The sequence below is a fragment of the Diospyros lotus genome, chromosome 9, assembly GCF_014633365.1.
Source record: "Diospyros lotus cultivar Yz01 chromosome 9, ASM1463336v1, whole genome shotgun sequence".
Taxonomy (NCBI): Eukaryota; Viridiplantae; Streptophyta; class Magnoliopsida; order Ericales; family Ebenaceae; genus Diospyros; species Diospyros lotus.
Genome location: NC_068346.1, coordinates 5,799,351 through 5,819,492, shown reverse-complemented (window position 1 = coordinate 5,819,492; position 20,142 = coordinate 5,799,351). Strand labels below are relative to the sequence as shown.

At 38.8% G+C, this 20,142-nt stretch overlaps 1 protein-coding gene across 2 annotated transcripts in view; it reads left to right on the top strand.

Annotated features, from left to right (window-relative positions):
• LOC127809667 (sodium/hydrogen exchanger 7) overlaps nucleotides 1-12,685 on the top strand; it is a 156,853-nt gene extending 144,168 nt beyond the window's left edge. Inside the window, exons 22-23 of one of the 2 annotated variants that reach the window (XM_052348650.1) lie at nucleotides 11,575-11,879; nucleotides 12,184-12,685. In XM_052348650.1, the coding sequence (XP_052204610.1) occupies nucleotides 11,575-11,879; nucleotides 12,184-12,504 (626 nt within the window). In that variant the 3' untranslated portion in view covers nucleotides 12,505-12,685. Of the gene's footprint in view, nucleotides 1-11,574; nucleotides 11,880-12,183 lie in introns of those variants that run through there. The other variant, XM_052348655.1, reaches the window with a different exon arrangement.
• Nucleotides 12,686-20,142: the final 7,457 nt, after the last annotated feature.

Here is a 20,142-nt window from a genome sequence, read left to right as displayed (position 1 = left end):
AATAAAGCATAACATGCTTAGAGAAAATTGTTGTTAAGTTTTCTATTCACTCCTAAATAAGAGAGATTAGTATTTATAGGGCTCTAGTAATGCTATTCCTACTAGGGTTAGGAGAATCCTTTTTCTGTTAGGAAAACTAAAAAAAACTGAAACTGATAACAATAAAACTAGGAAAAGACCATAAATAAAACCTAAACACATTGTCATGACCCAAGTAGTAAGTAAAGGACAATATAGTAATAGTATTATAATAATAGTCATGAGATATTTTAGAAGCACATGGAGTGCATGTGTTAGGCCGCTATTGAGCTTGTAATGCCTATATAAGGCTACTGCTATTGGTTTGTTGGGGTATGCTGAAAAATTATGAAATTGAAATTCTAATTTCTTCTCTCTACCATTCTTCCTCTCTCGTTCTTCTTCCTCTCTCTTCTGTTCTTCTATTTCTCCCTCTCTTTCTTCTCATTTTCTTCCCCAAATCTGTCAATTCTTAGTTCTAAATCAATCGGATTCTTTTGATTGCCGATTTCAGCCCGTTATGAACCCTAGGTTCATGACACACATGTGAGCGGAAGATCTACAAAAGAGATGGTTAGTGCAAGTATTAATCGAAAACAGAATAATTGAAAATACACAAAGTATTTTAAGAAACTCCTTGGTAGTCACGATAGAGGCTTTCAAGGCTCAGATCTGGGCAACCAAAGCCCAGCCCCAAATTGCCAAATCGCCTCTCTCTTTCGGCCGAAACAACCTCTCTTGCCAACAAAATGCTCTACACGAAGTAGAGTCGAGTATAGTCCACAAAGGAGCAAGAATCACACAGATTTTGGGTTGAATAGCAAGGGCCGAAAGCCTTATCAAAGAGAGCCATCGAAGCGTTTAAATAGGCGATGGATCAGCCACAAGGTCAAAGGGAGGTCCGGTATTCTCGGCACATGACAGTACACAAAGGAGCCGCACACAGCAGCAAAGAGCTGCAAACAGCTGGATCACAAGGAGAAAAATCGGCCAAGCAAGGAAGAGAGAGAGGGAGAGCATTTCGGCCGCCACACACTAAGAGAGGAGAGAACACAAGGAATTTATATGATATAGCTAGGGCAAGAAGCAGTGGGCTAGGCTTCTCATTTCTTGAGCAAAAGGGCTTAGGCCCATTTCTCCTCTAAAGAAATGATTAATGAGTTTATGGCCCGATTTCTATATTGGGCTGTCAATGATATGGGTTATACTACAATCACGAGCCGAGGCATATGAAAATTAGATCCACTCAAAAAATCATCACTGGCTTGGGCAACCTAACAACACATAACCAGAGTTACCATAGGAAACATATGTAGAATGATAAAATACCCTAATGCACAAAACATCAAAACTAAGGGTGACAGCTCCCAAGAGTGACCTTCTTCATCCAAAAGATCCCAAATTAATGCCTGGCACTTAGAACCAGTTTTAGGACACCTTTTATGTCTTTAGAGGTTCACACCAATTCTGGAAAGACCAACAATCTGGAACTTTGGAGATTGGGGAAATTTAGACAACTTCTCTTCTACTGATACTGGGTTTCTCCTAAAAATTAACAAGCAAACTGCTTATATACTGGGTTTCTCCTAAAAATGAAGGCTTTTTTTTTGTTTATTACTTTTATTCATATTGTAATAATTGGAACTCAAACTCTGTCATTAACCAACACTTCTAAATTATTGATCATTTTATTCTTTACTTCAATTAGTATATGCATCTCTATTGCAGACTCTTAACCTGACCTTAGATTAACAGAACAAGCAACATGCTGTCAGATGTTAATGAATTTGATTTTTAACATCCATTTTGAATTTGTGTGTATTATGTCTGAAATTAACTTCCATTAATAATTCAAGGCATCACATTCAATCTTAGGTGTTCAAGCTGCTTACTGGGGAATGCTTGATGAGGGAAGGATCACACAAGCTACTGCAAATATGTTGATGCAATCTGTGAATGAAGCAATTGACTCAGTAGCTTATGAGCCTTTGTGCGACTGGAAAGGTTTAAAAGCTCATGTCAATTTCCCAAACCATTACAAGTTTCTTCAGACAAGCATCTTCCCGCAAAAAATGGTTAAATATTTCACAGTGCAAAGATTGGAATCTGCTTGTTACATTTGTGCTGCATTTCTCCGAGCTCATAGAATCGCTCGGCAGCAACTGCATGACTTCATTGGTAAGAATGTTCCATGATCTTTTTGTGTGTTTTAGGTTATCTGCCCTTTATCAGTTACACTGCTTATCACTTTCTAGTGATTCATAGTTCCGAGGTACTAAAAGTATTTCTTTTTAGATAGAAAACACAGAACATCTTCTGTAGACTAATTGCACTTTCAAAATAGAATAAATTACACTGACTGCCCCTGAGGTTTGGCCTAATTATAGAGAGTGCCCCACGTTTGGAAATGACAATGACCACTCTTGCTGTTAAAAATAGGGTAAATTAACTATTTTACCCCTGGGTTATCTCCCCTCTCCACTCTCTTTCTCTCCCTAAACTATATAAATATTTATGTATAAATTCTATTCGACGAAAATATATTTAGAAAATCTAATACTAAACTAAAAAATATATATTTGTCTAAAAATATATTTTGTGTTTACAGAAATTATATTATATATTTTAAAAATGTGCTTAAAATTTAAAAAATATATAAATAAGCTAAAAACATATAAATATGTGTATATTCTAAAATTTAAAAAAAAGTTGGGTTCAACAAAACCACTGAACCTAGATGGGTACCTTAGGAGGAGGGACAGAAGGAGCTTGGGGAGTGGATTTGGGCAGCTTTGCCAGAGCATCTCTTTGGTGAACTGAATTCACTTTAACTTCAGTTCAGAATTATTCTTGTCTAAACCAGCGCTGCCATCTGAGAGTTGCATGTTAACCAAAAGAAAAAAAGCATTCCAAGTGCACGAAGGAAGAAAGCTTAAATTGTTAAACATCAACCCATCTAAAAACTTAAGCTATTGGAGAGTGGGAAGGTTATCTTACCTTTTAACAATTTCTTACAAATGGCAAGAGTAAGTTATACTAATTCCTGTAAATGGTAAATTTTAGCTGACTATGGCCTATGGATAACATTGCGTAGCTTCATGAAAATTGTATTTGATTTATCTCTTCGTCAATTAACGCTTTCAGCACATCATGGAGACATTTTTTCTCTTTTTGCTGAGAATCATGAAGAAAGTTTTATATTGTGTTTTTGTCAATTTAAGGTGATAGTGAAGTTGCATCAATGGTCATCAATGAAAGTGAGGCCGAAGGAGAGGAAGCAAGAGAGTTCTTGGAATATTCGTGTTAATTTTCCTCAGGTTTGCATCCTCAAACACCCTCATTAGATGTTTATGATCATCAATTATACTAGGTTCTCCTTTGAATTGATTATCCAAGCATCATGCCAAGATAGGTCTTCTCTTATGAATGTCTCCTTAGAACATATTATGTTGCTTGTGGTTTGATATTTTTCTTAATGAAGGAAAGAGTTGTGAAAATTGTGAGGTTGGGAACATGTTCAGGCACTTCATGTCGTGAAAACAAGACAAGTAACATATTGCGTGCTTAATCATTTGAGTGAGTACGTCCAAAATCTCGAGAAGGTTGGGTTGTTGGAAGAGAAAGAAATGATTCATCTTCATGATGCTGTCCAGGTTGGTTAAAAAGTATTTCATTGCATTCCCTTTGTATATGATCTTTTTTTAATGCATTTGAGAGCAATATTCTAGTGTATTACAGACTGACTTGAAACGGCTCCAAAGGAATCCTCCTTTAGTTAAAACAAGGATAAATGATTTAGTTAGCACCCATCCTTTGTTGGGAGCACTTCCTTCCGCCATACGTGAGCCACTTTCAGGGTCTACCAATGGAATAATGAAACTACGAGGTGTGACGCTCTATCGAGAGGGTACCGAACCAACTGGTATTTGGCTCATTTCAAATGGAGTAGTGAAGGTAATTAGATGAATGGCATCAATTAGAATCTAAGGAATTAACTTCACTGCATTCAGCTTCTCTCTCTGTAAGTTCTGAATCTAAATTTGTGACATGTGATTCTGTTTGGCAGTGGAAAAGTAAGAGCATGAGAAATAATCGCTCATTACATCCAACATTTACCCATGGAAGTACTCTGGGCCTGTATGAAGTGCTGATTGGCAAGCGATACATGTGTGACATGATCACCGATTCTGTGGTACTCTGTTTCTTCATTGAAGCTGAAAAGATATTCACATTGGTCAGATCTGATCCAGCAGTTGAGGATTTTCTCTGGAAGGTTTGATCATATCAGGGTTCATTTTAATCACCATGAAACATTGGCCTCATTTATTTGCACTGCACTCTTGAAATGTGTTAACTTGGTATATCATCTTGGCCTAGCTTGTAAGGTCATCATATTAGATTTAAAATTGTATATGCACCAGTAAGTTATGAATACAGGTTAACGATGTGACTAATCATAGCTTGTGTTTTCTTGTTTTAGCTTTCTGATGTCTGTAGAACATGGAAAGGGAATCTAGAGTGATATTTGTTGTCTCATATCCCCTAGAAAGATGTTTCATGGAATTTGCTAATACCACTTATCTATTTTTTTTTTTTTTTATATCTTTTGTTTGTTTCGTTTGCACTACTAAACTAGATGTTTTTCCACAAATTTTTGGCAGGAAAGTGCTATCAGTCTTGCCAAATTCATACTTCCGCAAATTTTTGAGAAAATGACCATGCAAGATCTAAGAGCTCTTGTTGCAGAAAGGTCAATAATGACTATACACGTAAGGGGAGAAACTGTAGAAGTACCTTACCGTTCTGTTGCCTTTCTATTAGAAGGATGTTTGAAAACACAAGGTGTCAAAGAGGAACTGATTACATCTCCTGCAGCCCTACTGCCTTCATGTGGGGACCTAAACTTCCTTGGATCGAAAACCTCAGGTGATTGAAACTCAATTAGTAGAGGCATTTCTTCTTGTTTCTGCTTCTGGCTGGGTTCCAGTGATCTTCTGGATTAAAAGATCTGAAACTTAGCATGCCGTTAAACATGTTTCCTGTGGGGTTTTGTTCTTATTTCTCCTGACACTGTAATTCTGATTATTTGCTTTTGGATATGAAAATTTTGAAATTAACTACCTGTTTACAGCTATGTTTTTTTCTTCTCCATTTTGGTATGTCTGTTTTAACTTTTTTGTTTTTCACTTTCCATGCCAACCCCACCTAGCAGGATTAAGGTTGTGACTCTGGTTGTTTTTCACTTACCATGAGGTTAGTTGTGTTTGCAGAATTAGTTCTTGTTTCTGCAGCAAGGATTTATCTGATGTCTTTCCTAAGGTCAACTCTTCACAATTGATTGAACCTCAACTCAAAAAAAAAACAGTAGGAATCCCTCAATTATAGTAGCTTCCACAATGGATGTAAGCGAAAACAATGAAAGAACACAAATCAGGCCTATTCGAGAGGGCCTCACTCTCCCACAACTTCTTCAACAAATTTTCCCCAGCCTTCTCTCTCTCTCTCTCCTCCCTTATATACCTACTCCTTTCACTCCTTCCAGTCACATGCTCGATTATTCTCTTCTAACTAACTTGTGGCTCTTTTAGCCTTGAGTCATTTTACTTAGTTGCCCCCTGTGGTCCCCACCCCTTTCCCCTCATTCTTTCTCCTCTAATAAGTTTGTTTAATGGGAGTCCTAACAACACTCCCGCCCATAAGTCTCACCTTGTCCTCAAGGTGGAATTCTGGAAATTGAAGTAGAATCCGGTGGTAAGGGTTCCAGGTTGCTTCCAATGGGGGTAGCCCCTTCCATTGAATAAGGACATCAAGGTTCCTTAAATTTTTCCCTATGCCTGGCCTTATTCCCAACAGAAATTCCGGTGACACCATCATTTCTAGCTCAGCTGAAAGCTGATTAGGAATTTCGAGGGTTTCCCTAATTGCTTCTTCCGCCTTGCGCAACTGCGATACATGGAACACGAGGTGGATAGCACTAGAAGGGGGTAAGGATAGCTTGTAGGCTACATTCCCGATCCTCTTCTCCACTGGGAAAGGCCCATAGAACCTTGGTGATAACTTCTCATTCAGTCTCTTTGCCAACTTCTGTTGCCGATAGGGCCGAATTTTTGCATAAACCATATCTCCCACATCAAATTGCACATCTTGCCACTTCCTATCTGCTAATTCCTTCATCCAAACTTGAGCCTTCAATAGTTGGGACTTTAATTCATCGAGAATTGAGTCCTGCTCCAACAGTTGTTGTTTGATTGCTGAAACTGTTGTAGTACCCTTCTCAAATCTCAATAATGGGGGAGGTTCACGCCCATAGACAATCTGGAATGGAGTTAATTTTGAGGATGTATGAAAGGAAGTATTGTACCAATGTTCAGCCCATGACAACCAACTGCACCATGCCTTAGGTTTGGACGAACAAAAACAACGAAGATAGGTCTCCAAGGTGCGGTTTAGGACCTCTATTTGTCCATCGGATTGTGGGTGGTAGGAGTTGCTCTTGTTTAATTGAGTGCCCTGCAATCGAAATAGCTTTTCTCAAAAATGACTAAAAAAAAATTTATCTCTATCGGAGACAATAGAGTTTGGAATCCCATGTAACTTGACAACCTCCTTCACAAATATCCCTGCTATGCTTGCTGCTGTGAATGGGTGTTTTATAGCAATGAAATGTCTGTATTTGCTTAACCGATCAACCACCACCAATATTGTATCCCTCCCCCTGACTTTGGCAGCCCTTCAATGAAATCCATAGACACATCCTCCCAAATTTGGCTCGAAATTGGAAGCAGCTGCAGCAGCCCACCAAGTGATAATGCTTCATATTTATTCTGTTGGCACACAGGGCAATCATGAACATACTGTTGAATATCCCTCTTCATCCCCACCCAAAACATGTTTGAAGAGATCCTTTTATAGGTCTTGATAACCCTGGAATGGCCTCCAATCTGACCATCATGCCCCTCCTTCACTATTAAAGGAATCAAGGTGGAGCTTTTAGGTAGATAAAACTTCCCTTTGAACAGCAAATGCCCATTTACCATGGTAAACCCAGGTTTTCTAATGGAATCAACCTTCACCTCCTTAACTATTAGTTGGAGTGTCACATCCTCCTCCACCTCCTTCTTAAGTTGGTTAAGTTGCACCACTCGAGGAATGATGCGAGTCAATAATGAAACGGAAGAATGGAGACGCGAAAGGGCATCTGCTAACCAGTTCTCCAACCCGGGTCGATATTGAATCTCACAATCATATCCCATCAACTTCATGACCCATTTTTGGCACTCCGAACTGAGCTCCCTTTGTTCCATTAAAAACTTTAAGCTTCGTTGGTCTGTCCGAATAACAAATTTTCGCCCAATCAAATAGTGTCTCCACTTCCTCACCGCAAATACCATGGCCATCAGCTCTCTCTCATACACGGACCTTTGTCAACCTTTGGGATTTAGGGAATGGCTAAAAAAAGCTATAGGTCGCTGCTCCTGCATCAAAACAGCTCCCAATCCGTGCCTGGATGCATTAGTCTCTACCACGAACTCCTTGGAAAAATCTGGTAAGGCCAACATCGGCAGTTCGATCATCACTCTTTTAAGAGATTGAAAGGCTTGTTTTGCTAATTCATCCCAAAAAAAAATTCCCCTTCCAAAGGCGGTCTATCAATGGCCATGCTAGCTTCCCATAATTCTTCACAAACCTCCGATAATACCCCGTAAGACCCAAGAATCCCCAAAGCTCTCGTAAGGACTTAGGATTAGGCTATTCCATGACTGCCTTAATTTCTGAGTCATCCACAGCCACCCCTTCGTGAGAAATGACATGTCCCAAGTACTCAATCTTCCGTTGCCCAAACTGACACTTCTTTGCATTAGCATACAACTGATGCACTGCTAACAGCCCCAAAACGCACCTTAAATGTTTCTTATGCTCGGCCATATCCTTGCTATAAACCAAAATGTCATAAAAAAATACCAAAACAAATTGCCTTAGCTGCTCCTTAAAGATCTCATTCATTAAGGATTGAAATGTGGTGGGGGCATTGGTTAACCCAAACGGCATAACCAAGAATTCATAATGTCCGTCATGTGTGCGAAAAGCAATCTTAGGAATGTCCTTAAGACTGATTCGTATTTGATGATACCCCGATTTTTAGTCCAACTTTGAAAAAACAACATCCCTATTCAATTCATCAAATAATTCTTCAATAACTAAAATGGAAAATCTATCGGGAATGGTTATCTTATTTAAGGCTCTGTAGTCAACACAAAATCTCCAACCACCATCCTTCTTCTTGACCAACAATACCGAATTGGAAAATGGACTTACACTCGGCCTAATAAGCCTTGCTGCCAACATCTCCTTAACCAGCCTCTAGATCTCATTTTTTTGAAAACAAGAATACCGATAAGGCCGAACATTCACCGGCAATACCCCCGATTACAGTGTAATCACATGGTCCCACTTCCGATGTGGGGGAAGACCCCCCGACTCCTCAAACACATGTTTGAACTCCATGAGCAACACCTGCAAGCTGTCTGGAGCTGCCCCTCCAGCCTTGTTTTCAGCAGCAGCCAAGCTGCCCAATTCAAGTAGCACCCCTTCCCCATTTTCCCTGAACACCCTCATCATCGATTTCAATGTTACCAAGGTCTTACTAAGGCTAAGATCCCCGTGCAGTGTCATAGTGCCCCCCCCCCCCCCCCCTACCTTAAATCTTATCACCAATGAGCCCCAATCAACTTGTGTCTCCCCTAGGGAAGCCAACCACTTCATTCCAAGGATTATGTTTGAACTCCCTAGCTCCAATGGCAGAAAATCCTCCACTATTTCCATATTTTGCAGCTTTAAGACCACCCCCTTACACACCCCCGCCCCTTGAACAGCCATACCCGACCCCATGATCACCCCATATCCTCTTGTTTGTGTCCTGGTCAGCCTTAATTTCTGCACTAATTCAGTTGCTATAAAATTATGGGAAGCCCCACTATCAATTAAGACCACCACCTCTTGGCCCCCCCCCCCCCCCACTTCCCCTTTTACTTTCATGGTTTGTGGAGGGGTTAATCCCACTACCGAGTTAAAGGATAGCTCCACCACCTCCCTTAATTTGACTTGGTCTCCCCCTTCCCCTGAATTATCCTCTGTTCCAACCTCCTCTATCTCTTCTTCTTTCTCATCCCTTTCCTCCTCATAGATCACCATCACTTGCAACTCTCTATTCTTGCATTTATGGCCCACCGAATACTTCTCGTCACAACGGAAGCATAACCCCTTTGCCTGTTTGGCCTGCAACTCACTCTCACTCAACTTCTTGAAAGGATGAGTGCTCCACTTACCTGCAGCCGACGACCGATATGAGGCAGCCGCATTAACCGTCGGTGATCTTGGCGACGCCAGTGGGGAAGGCGTAATCACCACCCTTGGGTGATTCGGAGTTGGACCAGAATGACCGAAATGAATTGGTCCTCTATTCTGGCCAGTTCCGGAAGGGCTCCCACGGACCACCTGATTCCTCTCTTCGATTCTTTGGGCCTTGTCCATCATCTGCTCCATCCCATTCGGTCTTAACACTCACATTTCAGCCCAAATATCCGACTTCAACCCATTGAGAAATTGGCCCTCTAGCAAAGTCTCCGACATGCCTTCAAGTGGCGAAGCCAATGTCTCAAAGTTGAGACGATAGTCTTTGACAGACCCGCACTGCCTGAGAGCCAAGAATCTCTCCTCCATCGTGCCCTCTTGTGTGGACCAAAACGGCTTCTTAGCATCGCCTTAAGTTCCTCCTGGCTCCTGACTTTACACCGCCTCTGTTCCCATTGAAACCGGGCAAGTGTAGGGCCATCAAAACAAAAGGCCGTTGAGTCTAATTTCTCAGCTTCCGTCAACTGGTTGACGGTGAAGTACCTCTCGATCTTGAAAACCCACCTATTAGGGTCACCCCCTTCGAAGATCGGCATCTCCAGCCGCTGGTTTCTACCATCTTGCCTCCTGGAAGCTTCGTGCTTCGTTTTGACCTCACGGCTACAATCGCCTTGTGCTAGCGATCCTCCCAAAGCAAGGGATGAGTCCGCCGGTACGTCCTCCTCACCCCGTTTCCCCTTTCGTCCCCTCTCTTGCTCTCCCCACTTCTCTGCCAGTAGGTTAAATTGTTCCAACACTGTTGCTAAACTCTTCTTTATTCCTTGCATCCTCGGAACTTGTTCTTTAGTGAGTTCATTCCCGCCTGTAGACCATCCATCCTCCCTTCTATTTGTTGCTGGTAAGTCTCCAACCTCCCCTCTAACTCGCCCACCCTCTCCAACACAGACACCCCCACGGATCACGCTTTGATACCAAAATGATAGAACTCTTCACAATTGATTGAACCTCAACTAAAAAAAAAACAATAGGAATCCCTCAATTATAGTAGCTTCCACAATGGATGTAAGCGAAAACAATAAAAGAACACAAACCAGGCATATTCGAGAGGGCCTCACTCTCCCACAACTTCTTTAACAAATTTTCCCCAGCCTTCTCTCTCTTTCTCTCCTCCCTTATATACCTACTCCTCTCACTTGTTCTAGCCACATGCTCGATTATTCTTTTCTAACTAACTTGTGACTCTTTTAGCCTTGAGTCATTTTACTTGGTTGCCCCCTGTGGTCCCCACCCCTTTCCCCTCCTTTCTCCTCTTATAAGTTTGTTTAATGGGAGTCCTAACAGTCTCACTCACAGGTTTACAGTTTCTAACTATTAGTAATCTTTTCTTCTGCCTGTGGTTCAGCTGACAGTGGATAATTATCACACAAGAGTCTGTTCTTGCTTCAGCCACAACCATAGTTCAGATGTTTTTGTTCTGGGGTTGATATTTAATTACTGTTTGTAACGAATACTGACCCTTCCTTTTTTTTTTTGTTTATATATTTATCTCATTTTCATTTCCCTGTTCATTTGACACGGTATACAAGTGATACTGTGAAGAAATTTTGTATTATCCAATCTGAGTTGCCCTGTTCAACAGCTGAACTTTCACGGAAAGAAGATCATATACTTCTCCGGAGAGGAGACGTTTTATATTGCAATGCTGCTAGCAGTATATCATTGCATTTTTCCACTTGATTCTTCAAGGAAAATAGCTTTCTTAGGCTATTTGGCCTATTCTCAGTAAAGCTATGACGTGTACTTATGCATGTGAAAGGTTTTCAGAAATGTTGAGCTGATGGTTTTAGTTTTCTGACTCTGTTTGCATCTATAATCATTTCTTTTGCACTATGTTTTTTGTTTTTTCTATGAGTTCTAGGTCTTTCTTTTCCAATTCTGTATTGGGCAGCTGGCTTTTATTTTGATTTACAATTATAATGATCATATCTTGCTTTGTTGTTAATTGTAAACTGTTTTCAGTTCTTTTTTGCTTGCATCAATAAATTGTTTGCAGTTCTTTTTTCCTTGTAATTAACGACTGATATTAAAAAGTATCCTAAAAAATTGTTATGAAATTATTTGAACTATGAACTCTTTTGAATGAAATTTACTGCGCACAGGGATTGGGGGGTCTGTAATCCTTCTGTTTTCCATACTCTATAGCAGGTGCCAAGCAAAGCAGCTTTTCTCACCAGGGATCCTGGTATCACGTGGAGACAAGAGCCAGAGTAATTATATTTGACATTGCTGCGTTTGAAACCAACAGAGTTCTACAGAGAAGGTCATCTTCATTGTTGTCGCATGTAATTGATCACCCCACTAGTTCCCTAAGCAAAGAGCATAGCGGCCTTATGAGTTGGCCTGAAAATTTCTTCGAGACAAGATATCATCAGCAAAGTCCCAATAAGACTGGTGAACAAGCAACCAACTTGTCTACCCGGGCAATGCAGTTGAGCATGTTCGGCAGCATGGTATATTCACTCTCTTCCTTTACCCAGCGTTTAAAAGTTAACACTTCTAGGATTAAAAACTCAAGAGCAGAGCATATTTTTTCCACTTAAAACTTGTACATGGGGTTCTGGGGCAACTCGATTCCTCCTTTTTTTGAGTAATTTTTTTTTTTTTGTGGTGGTTGTTGGTGGGGGTGGGGGGCTACGCTGTCTTGATGAAAGCTGCAAAGCGATGGAACTTTGGAAGTTAATTCTGAATGCTTGTATATGTTCAAGTTTGTGCTACTGTTTTGAACTTACTACCTACATTTTTTTCGTTCGTTAGGTCCACCAAAGGCGTGCCCCAAGCTTCCCAAGTAGTCGAGCAAACTTATTGCATAGCCAGTCGTATTCTAGAGTGCGGACTAGTCAGGGGCAACCTCTTGTTTCTATGAGGTCAGAAAGATCAATCACAGTGAGAAAGCGCCATGAAGTAGTCTTCACAAGTCAAAATCCTAATTCTAATCCTACACGACAACATCAAAGTTCGAACATTGACGAGAACCGTGGGATCAATGACTCGAGCAATGAGTCTGATATAGAGGATGATGAACTGATCGTCAGAATCGACTCACCAAATAGGCTTTCTTTTCGTCAGGCTTCTTGAGATGGTTTCTTTACATCCTGATTATGTTTATCTATTTATGACTCCATTGCAAAATATGGATGATGGTTGTACTTTGATAGATTGCATCGTGTGTCAAAGACCATATATAGAAAGTTAATAATAAGTCATCCATTAAAAGCTTTCTCCTGAAACAACCAGCATTGAGCATTCAATACAAAAGTGGCCCAACTTAACAGTATACTTTATTGAAATTAATTAGCTTTTATTTTATTACTAATAGTATATTTCACATCTCATTTTAATAATTATTTTTGTACATTTAAGATTATTATTTCCATAGAAGTATTAAGTAAATTATTATTACATATATATATATATGTGTTTGTGTGTGTATATCTGACCATCATGTAAAACAAAGAAAGTTTTTGAATGTAAAATACCTCAATACTCTCTATCTCTCCCTCCCCCCCTCTCTCTCTCTCTCTCTCTCTGTATATATATACATACAGAAAAGAAGGGATAATATAATATGGGTAATGAAAGTATAATATCTATTTACAAAATCATTTTTTGTTTTGACTGTTACTTCTCTCTGTTTCTTTTATATCTAAGAAACAAGTATAAATGTCTACTCTTAAAGAAGGTAAAAAAAAAATAAATCAAAACTTAATAATCTTATAATTATGACTATATATTAATCTGTCACATGAGTTACATTAAAAAGAACACTTGTACCTCTCTTTAAATCCCCTTAAACCAACCATTCCAAATTAATTCAGTTTCAATTTCATGAGCATTCCAATTGCCGACCCAGTCAAAGAGTTCGTTCCATCTTTCCAGTGGCAGTGTGCACTTTGTTGACATCCAACTAATGCCTTGAAAAATGATAATAGCTAGCAAGCATAAAAACAAAAACAAAAAAAAAATGTTGCTTTGTGTACTCTTGCTCGCTTTAAACTGATGGTTATTTTATTCCTCTTGAGAAGACAATTCACCAAGCTTTTTACCTTTTTTTCTAAAGTAGGTTTTAAAATTATAATAACCAAAAAGAGACTTTTTCAGTATTAGAAGGTGTTGGAAATTTTTTTGGGGTTTTAACTTTAACAGATGATGATAGTACTAGTGAGTACTGTAGAAACTCAAATTTTAATGGAATGGAAGATAGCAAGAAGGGAGAGCTCGAGAAGTCAAATTCAAGCCTGGTAAGTTTTAGACCCTCAACTACTACTGATCTATTGTGAAAACTAATAATATAATATATACACAGAAAGGGAGGGGGAGAGGGAGAGGGAGGGGGTGAGCGTGGGGGGGGCATTGGGCTTTGCCTTGGGGACGAAGTAAAAGCGGAACAAAATTGGATGGGAAGTGAACACGGTAGTTTACTCGGTGCGGGAGAGTGAGACTGCTCTCCCCCTCTCTCTATCTATAGTCGCTACTAATACGCTACGCGTCTGCCTTATATATACTTCAAGTCGGTGCTTCCCCCCCACTCTCTCTCTCTCTCTCTCCGATCTTTCCGCGTTCGTTCTCTCTCTGTCTCTCACACGCTTCACTTCCCACCTACCACAACAACTATATATGTATACATACATGGCTCCTTCCTCTCAACCTGTCGCTGCCGAGCCAAGGCCCCTCCGCCTTGCCCAGGCGGCGGCCGGAACAGCGCCTCGTTGGATTCCGCGAAGGGGGCAGGTCCTAAGGAACATCCTGAAACAGGTGTTTTCTTGTTTCGGGCCCTCGCCGGCGTCCAGGGTGGCCCCTTCTTCGTCTTGACAGCGGCGGCGTTTTGGAGAAAAGGGGACGGTTAGAGATGGGTGTCGTCCCTCTCTCAAGGATGACTCCGTCCCACCCTCGTATGTGTTTCGAATAGAATAAATTAAATTTGTTTGTTCAGATATAAATTGGGTGGATCGGAAGGAGTTTAGATGATGATGATGAATTTAGCTAGCTTGGCTTCTGTGTAACTGTTTCTGTCAGGATGATAATATGTTGTATTTATGTAGTTTGATTTTGGATTCTTTTGTTGCTTCGATTTCCAAATGTAGCTTCATAACAGGCCTGATCATTTTTCTCGTGGTCTTTGTAACTGTAGCTCTCTGCTATGGAAATGGAATTCTGATGATTATTTTTTGATTCAGACAGTCTCTCTCTCTCTCCCTCTCCCTCTCTCTCTGTGGTGGAATTGTTTTCATCGAAGATATTGAGTAAATAGAGATTTATTCTGGTGTCGGGGAGGGGGTGGGATTCATGCTCCTCTTCTGATCTGACGAGTAAATAAGGCCTCTGTTTTATTTCTTCTTCGTTGCCCTGTTTCTGTTTGTGTGTCTTATATTTGTCTTTTTCTTCTTCTTTTTTCGCGAAACTTCGGAAGATCTATGCTGGATGGATCACTCGGATGCGAATGGAATGTTCGTATTGAAACGGGGTGAAATTACTTGACTACCCCCTCTGCCCAGAAACAGCAACCCTTTTCATTTCCTCTAATTGCATCTTCTTCGTTTTGCTGCTGGATCACAGCAGTTGCCTTGGACCTTCAAACAGTGAACCCGTGCCTTCTATTTCTTTCATCTCTTCAGAGCCCATCTTTTTTTTTTTTGGCTTTGATGCAAGCAATAATTGTTAAATACAAAAATTATTCTTTTCACATTATCATATAGGCAAAACTGGGCATATCAGATAAAAATACCCAGGTACGTACCTATGAAGCACGGAAACGTGAAGATGGCCTGAAACGGCCTTCGAAACGTTTCTGTAAATTGCGAAACGTTTTAGGGGCCGTTTCGCAATTTACAGAAAATATGGGAAACGCGTTTCACACTTGAAACGCGTTTCCAGCGACCAGTCACTCACCTGCAGCGAGGAAGACGATCGTCACCGAGAGGCGAGGCGGCGACGGTCGGTGGGGAGGCGAGATATGGAGTATGTAGCGACGGTCGAGGCGAGAGATGGTGTACGGCGGTGGGCGGCGGCGAGGGTGAGAAGCGAGCGACGGTGGCAGAAACGCTTCGATTGTGAGAGAGGCGAGATCAAACTCGATGGTGAGGGCAAGAGACTCGTCGATGGCAAGAAAGACGAATGACAGTGGCAGACTTCGACTGTGAGAGAGGCGAGACGAAGGCGAAGCTGAGGGCAAGAGACTCGTCGATGGCGACCGAGAGAGGCAGCAACGATGGCAGAGATCGACTGTGAGAGAGGCGAGATCGACGGCGAGGGCGAAGGCGAGGGCAACAGATGCGTCGACGGCAAGAGAGGCGGCGAGTTGGCGACGGTGGCAGGCGGAGGAAGAGGCGCAATCGGCCATTGACAGCAAAGGCATGGGTCTCTCATCTCTGAGAGCTTGCGGTGTAGGGTAATACTGTAATATTATATCTAGTTTGTAAAATTATAATTTAATATTATTTATAGTATATAAATGATATATTAATTTCACATACACCCCTATATTTTTTAAAATTACAGTTTACCCCGCGTTTCCGTTTCCTAATTTTTTTAAAAAATACCGTTTTCACATTTCCGTTTCCGCGTTTCCCCGTTTCCCGTTTCCGTTTCCGTGCAACATAGGTACGTACCTCCGAATTTCAATATTTTTACCAAATTTGAGAGTCATTATGTACGTTTGATTTGACTTTGAGCCACAAAAGTAAACCGTCTGCTTCTTGCCGCTAGGTGGCTTGCAATCATTGAGAGAGCTGTTAATGCCACTGTCCATGCGGTTATCCCCTGAATGCTACGGCTTCTAGCTTGACTGGTGGCCATCTGCATAAATTACTTATCCAGTTTAAAAGATTCCAGAGTAACATCACATCACAAATCCCTAGGCGAAAATTAGCGTGTTGATTGGCCTAAGCTTGTGATTTTTCACTCAAAGATATGGTTTGAATTTATTATAGCCTTTTTCAACCAATGGAGAACCGAACAGAGGGAAAAGATAAAAGCTAAGGGCAGAAGCAAAACCCAAATTGCCTTCCTTTTATCAAGTCGTCTCCCCACCACCACCACCAGCTGCGTACTATCCAATTTCTGACAGGGCTACAAATTAGTTTTATAAGCCAGTTTTAAAAGATTTTCAAACCAAGGGTGTCTGTCAAAGAGGTAAAAAAAGTTGCTTATGATTCACCTTGACATTCTCTCTCTAGAAATTTCCCCAAGGAAGCCATCAAGAGAAAGGCGGAGCTTCCATCTCATATCATATGTTATCCATTGAAGGAAGGAAAAACAAAAGAGGGAAGGGACCCACGAAAGTTATTCAAACCGTGTCAAGTGCGCCCCCCACCCCCACCCCACTGGACCTTTCGGCACAGCCTAGGATCGAGCCTCATCTGTTGCCATCCGAACAGCTTCAACGCCCACAAAATTTAAACATAAGATTTAACCCTTTATCGTAAACAACTGCTTCCATTTAACCATTTATTCCTAATCTCTAAACAAATTTTATTTTTACTTTAACAGTCATATATATATAATCGCGATTTATATATAACAAGTAGTTATAAAATATGATGCACTGTATTGAAATTTGACCCAGAAAGGTCGGGGGCAAGAAGGAGAATTAAAGTTTGAATATTTGACCGGTCAAACATCTACCAGTTCCGGTTGACTGCGTGCAAACCACGCTTGTGATGACGCAAGCATTTCTTAGGCGACAACGTCTTACGTCATACGGACGTCCAAACTTAGATGTCAGCTTTTCTTTTTCGCGTCGCATCACTGGCAACCGATACAGATACGACACCATAAGCATATGAAAAACGATAAAAATTTAAAAAAAATTATTAAGATACGAAAATACAATAATATATTATTATTATTATTATTATTATTATTATTACTATTATATAATTATAACAAATATAATTAACAAATTCAAATTTCACATGATTATACAAATAATTAAAATAATTATAAAAATGTTAAATATACCCCAAGTCGAATCAACTGCCGTATCCGTAGCCGCCTACACAGTACAAACACCGACACGACCCTTTTTTTCTTGACGTGTCCGAGCTACTTGCCTATCAAAGCCAAAAAAACTTTTACGATGTTCTTGGATATCACATACTAATAAGCCACTAGGAAGCTGCCACCTGTTGCAAAAATTAATTGTAAGGTGGCAGCTTCCTTCGTAATTTGGTTGCAAAATTAATTGCTTTTTTTTTTTTTTGTTTTCAATACACTTAGTACATTTTGATAATTTTATATTTAACTAGTGATCACCACTGCTATGCACTAAGAAAAAAAATAATCGTTAAAACAAAAATTATATAATTTAGTAGTTACAAAAAATAAATATTACAAAAAAAAAGTAAAAAGTAAATAAAATAATCACGTTACAATCATGAGAATACAACAAAATGATTACAGATTTTGAAAGAATTCCTTATACACTATATTTGTCGTTGAATTCGTTGGTCGTCCGTCTTTAATTATTTGATTGAAGATGTTTCTCACCCTGTTCGTTATAATTTCAATATTGTGTATGTTATCAAATTATAACTCAATTATGATAAATTCTTATGCAATACGTTGCTGAAACGAATAATTTGTGTAGTGGAAAAAAAGAATGTAGCTAGAAATGTACTTAAAAATGTTAAACACCTACTATAAATTAGTGGACTAAAAAAAATGTACAAATAAATAGAAGTGAAAGAACATAAAAAATGAATAAATAAACAAGTGTGAATCAGTAAAAAAAAGAAAAAAAACTAAATAATAAAAAAAAAACAAAAAAAACATGTAGATCAAACAAATTACTTAGACATAAATCGAGTAACAACTAAAATATTTAGAAATAAAAAATTCGCAAACCAAGTGTACCTTGCATAAGAAATTATAACAAAAGCCAACAAAAAAAAATTCAATGTTAACAAAACAACCTCAAAAGTTTTATAAGAATAGGTCATAACAAAAAAAAAAACATTGTAATCTGAAACCAATCGGATAAACTTTTTTCAGTCATCCTCCTTCTTGATCATCAATCGAATCTTCTTAGTTGTATTAGTCAACAAATTGCCAAGGAGAGCCATCTTGTTAGAACACCCTTCATGGTTTTCCAATGTATCTGATAACTCATGACCCGACTCTAGCGACGTAGTAACCTCATCATTAGATGAAGAAACCTAGAATATATATAATGTCATTGATTAGTACTTATGTCATACATATTAGGAATTCCCAAACTTACTTTAAAAATATAGCTATTAAATTTTGAAAATTGATGAAGCACATTTTCCTCCTCAATTTTGATCTTTTCAATATTTAAATAAAGATCAGACTCTTGTTATTAAGAAAAGTGGGCATTACACATTAGAACATGCTTTAACACATAATAATTTTTAACATATTGCAAACCTTAAAATCTTAAACACTACACTAACTTGACTTGCTTATAGCATACACATGCACTTAGAGATCAAACACTACAAGAAAAAATGACATTTAGCGACGGAAAAATCCGTCGCTAAAACATTAAATTCCGTCGCTAAAAGTGGCGTCGCTAAATTTTAGCGACGAACTTTGTGACGGGTCAAATTAGCGACGGAATCAGCGACGAAAATTTCTGTCGCTAATAAAAAAATTTTAAAAATTTAAAATTATTTTAGCGACGAAAAATTTCGTCGCTAATACATAATAAAAAATTAAATATTAAAATAAATTTGAATCAACAACGAAAAAATATTAATAAATTTCCATCGCTAATAAGCGACGAAAATAGTTCCATCGCTGACATTTATTTTAAAAAAATAATAATAATAATCTATAGACGAACACATGTGCGCGCTTCTACATGCCAAGTGGCGCCGCGCCCCCTGAAGCTACCACGTGTACGCTGGAATTAATCCCCCCAACGCAACCTCCTTTTCCCCTCCTTGGTTTTGATTCCAGATCCATCGCGTGGGCGTGCGTGCGCGCGACCATCCAACCTACAAGCATCTCATTGTATAAACTAAACATATTAATTATATACTAAATTTAGTCGTAACTGTTTTAATTTTATTTTAAATCTTTTCAATTCATAACTTAATACTTAAAAAAATAAATACTATAAATTTTTAAGTCAACTAATGTACCACTTAAATGTTGTAATAAATTAATCTCTTAAATATTTAAATTTTATTTGATTAAAAATTAGTTTAATACATTTTTATTCTTATAAATTTTACAATATCATATCAATTTACATATTTTGGTTTGTAAATAAAATACATAAAATATGCATTTAATACTAAATTTTTTTAATTTTTATTTAAATTTTATAATTATTTAGCAACGAGGAACTCCCGTTGCGAATAAAATTTAATTTTTAATAATTAATTTAATTTTTTTATTATTTAGCGACGGAATATTTCGTCGCTAAATAATATTAATTTAATTAAATAATAAATTAAAATTTAGCTACGGGGTCATCCCCATCGCTAAAAAATAAAAAAAATATTAAATAAAAATAAAAAATTTAGCGACGGGGCAATGCCTATCGCTAAAAAATAAAAATAAAAAATGTAAAATTTAGCGACGGGATAACACCAGTCACTAAAAAATAAAAAAATACAAAAAATAGTGACGGGACAACCCCATTCGTTAAAAAATAAAAATAAAAAATACAAAATACAAAAATTTAGCTACAAAGCAACTCCCATTGCTAAAAAATAAAAATAAATAAATAAAAAATATAAAATTTAG